The sequence below is a fragment of the Pipistrellus kuhlii genome, unplaced genomic scaffold, assembly GCF_014108245.1.
Source record: "Pipistrellus kuhlii isolate mPipKuh1 unplaced genomic scaffold, mPipKuh1.p scaffold_m20_p_26, whole genome shotgun sequence".
NCBI classification, from domain to species: Eukaryota; Metazoa; Chordata; class Mammalia; order Chiroptera; family Vespertilionidae; genus Pipistrellus; species Pipistrellus kuhlii.
In genome coordinates this window covers 7,399,331-7,411,548 of record NW_023425525.1, presented here as the reverse complement: position 1 = coordinate 7,411,548, position 12,218 = coordinate 7,399,331, and the positions used below count along the sequence as shown (strand labels likewise).

General features: G+C 43.9%; 1 protein-coding gene across 4 annotated transcripts in view; it reads right to left on the bottom strand.

Annotated features, from left to right (window-relative positions):
• Nucleotides 1-1,835: 1,835 nt before the first annotated feature.
• CREB5 (cAMP responsive element binding protein 5) overlaps nucleotides 1,836-12,218 on the bottom strand; it is a 383,557-nt gene continuing 373,174 nt past the window's right edge. For 3 of the 4 annotated variants that reach the window (XM_036453719.2, XM_045587224.1, XM_036453720.1), the window contains 2 exons: nucleotides 4,801-4,909; nucleotides 1,836-3,892 (listed from right to left, as the gene is read on the bottom strand). In XM_036453719.2, coding sequence (XP_036309612.1) covers nucleotides 3,729-3,892; nucleotides 4,801-4,909 — 273 coding nt within the window. In that variant the 3' untranslated portion in view covers nucleotides 1,836-3,728. Of the gene's footprint in view, nucleotides 3,893-4,204; nucleotides 4,234-4,800; nucleotides 4,910-12,218 lie in introns of all 4 variants that reach the window. The other variant, XM_045587225.1, reaches the window with a different exon arrangement.

The window sequence follows — 12,218 nt, the reverse complement described above, 5'->3', positions numbered from 1 at the left end:
GGAATGTTTAAAAATAACATTTATTAATAAATATCTTATAAAATTCTAAATTAATAGATTCCTGTTCAAATTTTGCTTTGGTCCTTGACTTCCACTGTATACAAACATACATACATATATATTTTCTTAGATGACTTTTATTAACCAGAAAGCACATTCTATTCTAACCAAATGGCTAGTTTTATAGCTGTTACTGAAGCTTAACCTACCACCCCCAGCCAAGGGCTGGTCTTCCGCTGCAGCTAGTTTAAGATTTCAAATGAGCAATCAACAGACACTCCAATGTGCTTCACTAACAGGCAACCACCAGCTGAACGCTCACCGTTGATGCCCCTCCTCTGGGAACTTGCTGCGTTTGACCGAATCAGCTTCAAAGAGCATTTGCCCCAAGTCAGTCACCCTCGTGCTAACCATGTGGTGACAGCACAGATCGCTCCGACCAGCTGTGCTGAGACGGCGACTTGGCGGACTTTGACTTGGAGGTGGGAGCAGGGAGAGGGGGAGGGTATAGGGAAGACTTCTGACCTAACACCTGGCTTTGAAATAAGTGCATTCATCCATGGCTAGGATCCCCACCGTACCTGTCCCTGGGCATGCTGGGAAGTGTCGTAAGGAGAAACAACTCGGATTGGATGCCTCAGTTTCTGGGAGGATTCAGCTGGTAGAAACATTACCAGGTGCACTCACCTAAGGTGTTAATCCCATCACATAAGGCAGGGAGGAAAAGGTAGACGTGTCCAGGTAGGCTGGTAGGGACTTCAGAGGTACGTCCTGCCGATAAAAATATGCCGAGGGAGCGGGGAAGACAGCGCTGCAGAGCCCTGGGGGTGAATGCTCTGAATATCATGGAATTACGGACGGGTGACCCCGGGTGACCCAGCAGCTCAGTGGGAGAGAAGAATGGGGAGAAAGACATTTTCCCAGATTGGCAAAAAGTGTAGGGTAAGAGGGAGGACTGATTATTCCATAGTCCGGAGAAAGCAGGTTCTTCAAGGGAAATCACTTCATATTGACAAGCTGAGTGTTGGATGTGACCCATGAGCCTTTCTGTTTTGGGATTTCAAGCCCTGAGAACGAGCTGGCATCTCCCAGGGACTGTTTCCACACTGCTAACGAACACACCTAATGGCCCTGCGTGCAACAAGACAGTTCCTTCTAATTATCCTCGGAGGCCCGTTGGCCAACGTGTGTGGCTGGTTCGCCTACTTAGCATAAAGAACAGACATAATTGAGCTATATAGAATGCACATCAGTCAAACTGTCAAGTTGCTGAATTAAGGAAACTCAGGCAAGTTCTTAACTGCAGAGGCTTTGGGTTCAGCAACTGAATATTTCAGTCAAGAGGTGGAACAACAGTAAACCATAATTTTAGTGACAACCCACTCCCTGGACATTCTGGTATCACCGATGGATTTTTAAAAAATCCGTTTCATAAGTGCTATGCATGCAGTAAAGAAAGAAAAGTTTTTGTTTACTTAAAGCAAAAATTAAAATTAAAAAATTAAAAAAACAACAAGTAAACATTTCAATGAGCTCTTTCTCCTTTGTAGAGGGTCACATAGATAGTCCTAGGCAGGAGTTATGAAAAATTATTTTTCATTTCAATAAAGAAATAAGAATGTTAACTTCTTTTTTAGCTAAATCTTCAATGTTTCTTAGGAAGCCAGTCAGGTTAAACCACTCAACTGTTACTGCTGGGATTCAAAACAAGACAGAATAAAAAACAACTTTGAATTCAGTATTTAAAATACTTAAAAATGATATGTTCATCTAAAATATAGAAAATCCTTTTTGTTTACATTTTTCTTTTTTTTCTCTTTTCCTTTTTTTTTTTCTTCTTTTTTTGTTTGTTTTTGCTTTGATTTTTAGAACATATATCCAGGTCATGAGTTTCACTGGATACTCAAAAGTTTCCTTCGAAAGCACTGCATACATGAAAAGATTGCTGATAAATATTGATTTAAAAAGTAAGTTAGTAGATAAAACTGAAACTAGTTATAAAAATCATGCTTCACAACTCTCATATTTTCTTTTTTCTCCAAAATAGATTCTTAAACTATAGTGAGACACACACATCCTTCCTTTTTCTGAACTCTTATAAAAGCTACACCTTTTGTAAAATACTATTCCTTTAAATCCCATGAACACACACATACACATGCACGCGCACGTACACACACACACACACATACACACAGACACTCATGTTAGGAGGTCAAGCATTCAAATGGAGATGAAACACCAGCACCTGTCTAGACTGCTAAAGAGAAACATTAGCCTGGTTATTTGTGAGATGTGATATTAAAACATTAGCACAGTAGAATGGCTTGATTCAAGGAGGCACAACTGTGGTTTGGAGCTATCTGCTTTGTATAATGGGCAATTCCACAAAAGTTGTTGAAAATGTAAATGGGAATTGTTCAGGAGAGTGGAGCAGCCAAGTCCATGGGTCCTTTCTTTCGCTGCCGTGGGAGGGCGGGGAGGGCCCCAATGGAGCGTTAGGTTTTCTTTCTCTCTTTGTTCCTCCGCCAGTTCATCTACTTTCACCCACCAGAACTGCAAAGCTGGTTCCATAGGCTTAAGAAAAAGCACACACAACAATAAATCTTAGGCTATTAGTAGCTGATGACTGAACAATGTAATTTGTGTAGTGAATAGAGCCCTTCTGAATTATTATAAAGTACATGGGTTTTCGACATTATAGACAGGCCATATAAAACCAGCTGTGAGTTGAGGGTGTGATGTTATAGCCTCGCATCATGATTTGGACTTTCACAATCGAGGCTTACAAGGCTCCCTTCCCTAGTGTCTCCACAGCTGGCACTCAACAGTGCTTCACCTATGGCTAAGCCACTTTTTATTTGCTCTGATTATTAAAAACATTAAATCAGGCACATTAAACATCTCCTGGTTACTATTTTGTAAGAAGCACGAGTTGAATGAACTCCAGCTGCAGGTCAATGGCAAGGGAAGCAATGGCTAGGTCCATGTTGCTGAGGTTTGCTTTTAGTTTTTTCTTGAAATATTATTTTCTTCTTTACATGCAATGCTCAAGGGGGGGAAATAAAGCAGAAGAAAGTCAAGATGTAGAGTAAACAGGGAGGCCAGGAAGGAGTGGGAATGGAGAAGGAAGTGGGCAGTGGAGGAAGTGGGCCAGGGGCAGCGGGAGGGGAGGGAGGTGCCTGGTGGCGTTATTTGGACATCAGTGGATCTTATGCTTTTATAGTAAGAGAAACAAAGCTGTGGAAGAGGCTCTGTGTTTATCTGGGATTCTGGTGACATCACAGCACAAGCTCAACATGGGCTATGATGTCATCAGACTTCTCACCCAGTTGCCTTGCATCTGCTGACATCTAAGCATGCCTCGTTTTGGCTATAAGCTGCGGCTTAACAAGAGTCAATGTCTCAGGCAGAGGGTTGGACTGATAATGAAACCATGACTATATACAGAAAGCATTCAGTTCATAAACATGTAACTGGTACCAGAACACTGGAGAAAAGCACCAAAGCATTTCCCAAGCCGATAGATAGTAATTGCATAACTCCCTTTTTTTCTCATAGAGCTAAGTATAAAAGACAACATTTCCATAATGACTATAAAAACGAAAGCCAGTCTCTGAAGAACTGAGGCGTCTTCCAGGTCTGAGTTAATTCTAAAAATGCCCTTCAAGCAAAGGACGCACGGGGCACGGCCGCTCTTCTTGGAGGCAAGGTCTGACCCCTGGGTTTTAAAGGATCGGGTTCAGGTCTGTTCTGTGAGTGGTGAGCTGGCTGAGGGTGGAGCTCCCCACCACCTCGCTGACCGCCGAGGACGTGGTGATGGTGTTATGCTGGATGACCTGCTGCTGGGAGCAAGCAGGGACCGGGCTTGCGGGAGGGCTGCTCTCCGGACCTAGGAAAAAACACACACACACGCCCCAATATAGCTCTCTCCTGGGTGACTTGTGGGCTACTCACATCTAGAAAAATACTTCTAGACGTTTGCTAGAAATAGAGGAGTTTTCACATATGTTCTTCCTGGGGGTTAATTTCAGAACTTTAAACGGTAGTCACAAAGCTATGCCTTCCCCTTTTAGAGCTACAAGCAAAGCCATGCTTTCTAGATCAGCAGAATGATTGGACGTGTTTGAGTCTTGGGATGTGACGTTCCCCACCTGGTATTTTCAAATAGCCGTCCATACATCAAATGTGGAAAAATACTCACATGTGGTGGGAGACTCTGTGTTGCTCAATCTAAAAAATTATTTGAAAATAAATTGACCTTCAGCAGTGAGTCCCTGCACCTCCCACCACCCCCTACTCAACTAATAGTTAACCAATCTACTGACATTCCAGCTGCAGAACTTGGGGTTTCAGAAAGGGGATCCACTTTAGGTATTGACAAACTGAGGCAAGGTCACCGGTTTTTCAGCTCAGTGAATAACATGCTGCATAGCCTGAGGCATTGGATGTGATTCACCCAAGGCCTGTTTGCCAGCCCATGGATTTCTCTGGAAGATTGCTGGCCCGTGGTAACTGGGCACCAGAAGGCCATTTTTTCTACTGTTTGCAGAGCTGGAACTGGGGAGGGTTTTACAATGTGAAATGCCAGGGAAAGTCTAGCCAGAAATTATCAGGAGGTGGTGGGCGTGGTGAAGCCCGAGGCCTGCCTCTGGTGGCATTGTCTGTAGCCATTGGAGTTCTAGTGTGCCTGCCTGGATGGACAGCCTCCACTTTACTCCTGCTCTTTCAATACAGTCGAGTGCAAAATTAGAGGCAAAACACTGAATATGAAAAACAGCAAGAAAGCCAATGACTTACTTAGATATCCTTGTGACTCTTTCTGCATGGCTGTGATTGGGCAATCTTTATGCGTTAGCAACAACTGTTTCAGCTGTGCCACCTCGTTTTTCAACATGGACACTTCATTCTGGAAAGAGACGTAGGAGAGACATGTTGAGAAGACAGTGAACACAAACCTAAGGCCCCCGTGCACTTCCAACAGTGAAATCGGTGAGCTTTTCTGTTACGACTGAATGGCATTAAGAATATTATTTAATAGGATTCGTCTGGAAAGGTGTAGCTTGCCTTCACTTCGGCCCTCACCCTTCACATTACCCGAGGCTTCCTGCAGAGATGAGGTTTCAATTCAAGAGCTGGGTCCTATCAAAACTGCAGAGTCCACCGTTCAGGTTTACTCTGGAGCCAGGTTACTTGGGTGGAATCTCCACTCAATGAGTGATTCCAGGCAGGTAATGTAACCCTGTGAGCTCCAGTGACCTTGTTTATAAGACGGGGATCAGAACAGCACAAAGTTCTCTGAGTTGCTGTGAGGATTAAATGAGGTCATGGATGTAAAGCACTCAGAACAATGCCTAGCACATAGTAAGCACTCAATAAAATTTGGCTATGGTAATTACCATCTGTACACTGTCTGACAAGCTCAGGTTGATGAGAAGGTGAACGTGAGGCAATGGGAAGACTTGTAGGGCTTCCAACTGAAAATACCGTCAGAATAAGCTGACCCATCTACCACCAGATTTCCCCGAAGTTCCAAATGGGCTCTAGTTCAACAGAGTACGTCCCCCTGCCTGACGCTCACTTAGCAGGAGGCATAGAGGCACCTGGCACAAGCATTGGTCCTGGACTAGTGGGATGAGGTCAGCCTAGGGAGACATGGGCCATGAACTTCTGGATCACGATAGAATCAATTTCATGGGTTCATTAACTATTTTGGCTAATTTCAGTCTATAAAGTCTTCCTCTGTGCCCCCTGCTCTCTCCCCGCATCAGTAGCAGGGTGTTGTGGATTGTATGTGAATGTTCCTTATTCACTTAAATAAGTGCCTTGGATCTCCACTTAAGGTGGTAATTCAAAGGATAAGCCCGTGACTTTGCATAATAATTTAGTTGGCACCGTTGCCTACAAGTACTTAGAATAGATGGCTGGTTCCAAGGTGCTTCCACTTGATAAAAGTAACCTAGAAACACAGCACTATCTCAAATAAGCCATTTCACAGTTATGATACATAACACCCTCTCTCCGGCCTGTGCTCATTAGTGGCTGCCAGGCATTATGTGCATGGGAGACGTTAAAGAAACATGCACACAGGAAAGGTGTTTTAACACTGCTGTCATTAAGTCATAGCTACACTTTCAATATGAGCTTGGCTTTTCAGGCATGTATTTATCACCTAGAAAAGTAAGTTTGGGATTCTAGAAGTTAATTATAAAAATTTTTTTGAAACTTGTTTTAAACAATACCTCCCATTTCCACATTCATTAGCAAAATGCATTATAGGCAATCAGATGTTGAGTAACACAAATAACAAAATTTAAAAAATCTCATTCCAGAGCATTTCTTACTCCTTTCAAATTTAAAAAAAAAAATCTATGGAAGAAATTAGCATTATTAATGAATAAATCACTTCATGGCACAGGAAAATTGCTCTTAAATCTGAGAACAGTCAGCAAGGTGAATTGTACCTCCTGCCTCCAAATGAGTGTGATTGATCACAGCCAAAAGTGACCCTTGTCAATTCTGGGGTCAGTGGGACAACTTTATTTATAGGACAATTTATTTTAGCCCTAAACACGAATTCTCTCCTCTCTGATTTCATGCCCACTTAAATTCAGACAGCTTCCCCTGCTTGTACCAGCTACCTCTCTGCTTAATATAAGTTGTGTAAAGAAAGCTACTTTTAGCTCATTATATAGAAGGCAGCCCCAGGTTAAAAACAACAAACAACAACAAAACTGAAAAGGAGAAAAAGAAAAACGAGATGTGTGACTATCGAGCCCGGCTGCCTAATGCCATGTGGTTCTCATGGGGACTACAAAATGACCCTTTTCTGAAAGGACCGCTGCTGGACACCTGCTCCCCAACAAGAAACTCTCAGCCCCAGGTGACACAGGGAAGGTGCCTAGAAGGCGGAGTCAAGTTCCAAGTTGTAGAGCGTCCACCCACACTGTCCTCCTGTGACCCAGGAAACAACCAATAAGGACAGTGTTTCCAACAAAACCAAACAACAGGACTTTCTTACGCTTCGGGAAGAAAGAAAAAATTCCACTTTGTGGCCCTCTCAAAAGGTTGATCTTGGTCCCCACTGCTTCCCCTGCGATGTCCTGGGCAGTCCCCTGTCTAGGCAGGCTCGACTTCCCAACTTCCCAGGCACGGTGTGTTCTTTGCCTCTTCCTTAAGAAAACACTTGGAATTCCGTTCTTTGGGTTTCTGCAGTGGCAAGGCGCTAACTGCCCACAATTGTTGGCATACCCCAAATCTTTTCACAATAAACTTTTCGCTTTCGTGAGAGGCCACGATAAAACAGCACCAATCACCACTACGCAATGTGGTGTCCCTACCTATAACCGGAGCTCCATACAGAACATGCGACTGCAGTGGCATTTTTGTCTGCAGATTGCAAAGCACCTTATTAATAAATCTACATGTTGTAAGTATAGAAACTGAGGCCCTAGGAGTTGTGAAGGTCTGTAAAAATGTGGGAACTTGGGAAGTACTGTGACAACTGGCCATCATTGAGAGATATATGTGGATATGGACATATTTCTTAATGTAGTGTGTTAGTAATTATGTTACTTACTAGTAGCTATGTTGTGGTTAGGAAATGAATGGCGATTAATATTCTCGGTAGAGAAAAACAATCAGTCTCTTGTTTAGCCCATACACACATAATTACTGATAAGGACTGAATCCAAGTCTAACGGCCACAGAAATTCACGGGGCAAGTTTCCTGTGGAAAAGGAACTCTCAAGTGCAAGTTAAGAATAATAGGGTTTGGCGTCCCAAGTTGCCTTCCCAACAAACGTAAAACGAGATCGTTGGACTAGTTCTCTAGTTCTTTCTTGCAAGGTAGTTTCTTAATCTATGAGTGTTTCTGTGTTACCTTCTACTGAGAAAGTTAATCTAATGAAGAACTCAATCTTGACTTTTTAGTCGTTGGTTAACTACTTTTGGTATATTCTCAAACATGCTTATCTTTTAAGTTTCATATTTTCTATGGGAGCCAGTTGTAGCATCTCCTACGCTTCCAAATGTTATCAGATTCCAAAAGCAGCATTAAGTTTCATTTAGTGCAAAATTTGGTGTGTGTGTGTGTGTGTGTGTGTGTGTTGTTGAGTGTATAGAGTCTTCATCAGAGACCATGATGGAGGCTTCGAGGTAAGACATGTCAAGATTGGCTGCCCTGGAAAAAGCAGAGGTATACTGTGCTGTGCACATGCATAATCGCCCTACAGATTCAGGATCGATAGCCTGACAGGTAGGACATGCACAAATACCAGACTCTCTTAAACAAAACGCCGTCCAAGGTAACATAAGTAGAACCACCTTGAATTCATTTAGAAAGAGAACAAGCAGATAGCAAATGTTTTGAAATTCATGAAAGGGATCAATGCGGCCTGCAGCTCTAGGGAAATAAAAACCAGGACCTCTGCAGGCATTTTCTTACTCTGTTACCTTGCTTTATACATTGAGGCACTTCACCATTTTTTCTTTTTGACTCCCCGTGTAGGTTATAACAGTGTAAGGTCTTCATACTTTGAGAAAGCAGAGTAGTAGTAATCAGTACTGATTCTCCTGCTAAAATCAGCCCATCTAAGCTGGTTTGGGTTTGCTGCGAACTGAAGTAGTCAGCCATTTAAATAAAGGGTAAATGAGATATTGTTGGATTAATCTGTTCTTAAATCCCTCAGTTGCCTTGGGATGAAGTGGCGCCCCCTACAGAGACATTCAATCCTATAATAACATACTTTAAATAAGCATTCTGAGAAGTCCCTCAAAGCTATACTTGCAGTTTTGAGTTTGGGGGATGTCATTTTGTTAATAGGATAAATCCAGAATGCTTATTGATGCAAACAGTAGTATGTGCCAAAAAAATCAAATCAAAATGAGCTCTGCAATGTAGCTCCTCCCCCACTTCTTTTTGTAGATTAGCTGAAGCCAGGTTTGGTTCATTCCGAAACAAAGGACTTTCAATTTGTCAAGCAACAGTTCCCATCTGGCCTATTCTCTTGCCAAGTCCCAAACCTGGACTCATGTGTCTAAAATTTCAGCAGCGACTTAGGCCATGTGTCTCTGTACTAAAAAAGAAAAGCAATTATTTCAGTGGGTGACCAGATGATTTCCATATCATGCATCGAACACAAACAGTCTGCTCACGGAGCCCCACATCAGCAGCTGATGACTTTAGAGCTGATTTTTGCTACTCTGTCAAAGAAAAGAATGTGGATATCTTTAGTTTCAGAACTTTCTAGAATGAAAGGTCACAGAGCAAGAGGGATTAGGTCAAGAGAAGACTTATGGGGGTCCTCATCCTGATGCTGGCTGGTTGTGGGACTTGTGGGAAGACTTGTCACGTCCCCTGAGACTTATTTTCTCCCTAAACAAAATGTCAGATTGGGTGGCGTCTCCCATCTCCCTCAATTCTATACCTGCGCTGACCTCTTAGGTAGAGATGTGTCATGAGGGAAGGAAATGAGGTCTGGGAGTTTGACTTTGTTTTCTTAGGTCTGATTTTTCCAATCTGAAACTCTGCAACCTAACTAGAAGGTTCTATGCTGGAAAACAACTCAAAAGTGGCAGCTGGCCATCCAGACCTTGGATATTCCATTTGGCTGGAGTTTGTTTGCTTAGCACCTTCCATTTCTGTTTACTTAAAATTTGGCTCACTGAACCAGCGTCAAGAGAGACACCTTTTTCTTCTGACAAAGGTCCACTGAGAGGGAAAGGGTCACTCAAAGGTAGCGATCTGCTACCCTCTCCTGCGTCGCAAGGCGTGGGGCAGAGCACCCACCAGCACAGAGAAAGGCAGCGGTGTGGTTTCTGTCCCTTGGAACCAAGCAGTGGCAGGAGAACATCAACAATGCAGGCTTTTCAGAGACTGCCCCTTCCCCGGGCACCGCCTCACCAACCCCACATCTCGAGACCTGTTGGTTGATTTTCAAGGGCAAGAATTCTAACTTTTCTTTTCATTAGCCATGCCGGCCCTAAAGAAATGTAAAAACTCAGGGATTAGGGTCTGTAAAGGGTAAATGTACCTTATCTATTTGTAAAAGCAATAATATACATGCATCTTGCCAAATCATGAACACATCTGGCCTCGAGGTCCATGGCATCTTTACTTTCCTGGCTCTCTGCTGGAACCCTCCGTGTTCTCATGCTCTAGGACCACAGTCAATGCCTGGAGTCATTCCGCAATGACTCCTTTTAGTGGAAACTGATTTAAACATTTGTTGGCATCTGATCCATGCCAGCTGGCTCCCTCGTCTAAGGCAGTGGTTTCAACCTGGGACGATTTTGCCTCCGCAAAGGACATTTGGAAACATCTGGAGACTTCTTGGTTGTCACAAATGGAGGGGAGGGGGTAAAGGGTGCTACTGATAGCCAGTGGGGAGAGATCAAGGATATCGCACAACACGTGCGACACACAGGATACAACAGAGAAGTACCAAGTACTGAGTACCGAGCCCAAAAGTCAACATTGTCAAGACAGAAACCCTGCAGATTTTCAAGGTCTTCTTACAGACCTCAGACCTGGTAGCAAATTCAAGGGCTTCCCACCGTCGGCCAGAGCAGCACCATGGCTGTAATATTTGCTAGGTCCACATCCACCAGGACTCTTATTTACTTAACATGTTTGTACGAATTAACTCACTTTGTAATAATTTAGCCTCATCCTTACTAATAGGGTTTGAGAAATTGAAGGTTTGATGTTCTAATGACATTTTTCAATACAAATAAAATAGAGTACTATGAGTATTAAGAGTATTTGTCTACGTTCTACCTCCTCACTCCTCGCATGCTACCATGCCTGCCAGATTCTAGAATTAGACTCGCAGGCTGGAGTGACTCTCGAGGTGTCTAAGTCCAGCCATCCTACTGTGGCTCCACTCCCTTCAAACGCATCCCTGCCAAATGGCCAGGCCGCCAGCTCTCGGGGCATCCAGAGACAGGGAACACATTCATTTATTCAGCAGAGGCTGAGTGCGCACATTCAGAATTCACCATGCTAACTAGACACCAGCTAGAAATGGGGAGGTAGGTGGTGGTGGGGAGAAGGCAATTAGACACAGCTCCCACCCTCATATAGCATATAAAATATTGGGAGGAATAATTATAATTCCCCTCATCTCTGCTCTACATGTTTCTCAGGTTCTTTCTCATGTCTATCACAAAAAGAATGATACATTTAGGGGGAAGAGTGAACATCCATAGATTATGATATGTATCACCCAAAATTTCTTTGTATATTTTCAACTTATACATTGGATGCCCCAAAGTCATTCCCATTAATGGAACTGAATATGCAAAAGCGTTGGGGATTTGGCAGCCTAATTGCTCCTTTCTAATGATGCACAGAGAACCCCGTGCGGGAGCGGAAGGTGACCATGAACTTCTGAGAAACAGCTCTTTCCCGGCTAGGGCAACCTTCCTCTCCTCCCCTCCTCTTTAGCCATCTCTCTGCCCCTGGACTGCTGGTCACATCTCTTCAGTGCTTTTCCCTGCCGAGAACAGGGCGCTGCTTTCTGTGTTAGAACAATTGCCCCGAACACATCATTTCACAGCGCCGAGTCTGCTGGAGACGCCCCACGCCTGGCGTTTCCCACCCTTCTCCCAAACGCTCCTGATGTGGCCTCTAGAGTGTCCCCAGTGAGCCACCCCTGGAAGGAACAAATCACACAAGATTAAAATCTCAAGTTTGAAAATGAGAGAGAAAAACGTGCCTCTTCTTATAGAGCCCAGTAATAAACATGAGCCTCCCTTTCCTCCTTTAAACAAAAATATAGATAATCTCATGCGAGCCAAAGCAAGCCCTCACCGGTGACTTTGCAGAAGTGAGTGCCTTTCAGGTGAAAATTACATGCCAGGCATTGGGCAAATGGCTTTGCACACATTAGTTCATTTATTCTTCCCAGCAACTCTGTGGGGTTATTTTCCCACTTCAGAGATGAGGAAACTGAGAGCTGGCGAGAGTAAACACAGCAAGTAACTGCTGAGCCTGAGTGTGACCCTCCGAAGCCAGAGCTCCCAGGCCTGTGACTGACGGGGCAGGCTCTCCCTCCTAGAGCCGTGCGGGCGGACTGAGACTGAGGGCTTATTGTCCTCTGGGAGTCCCCAGGGAATAGTGCTGGCGGAGGGAGCCTGCAGTTGCTCTGGGGGCTGATGTGTGGTGTTACTGCCACAGGAAGTGCCATCTGCACACAGGGCCTTTGAGGGCTGTG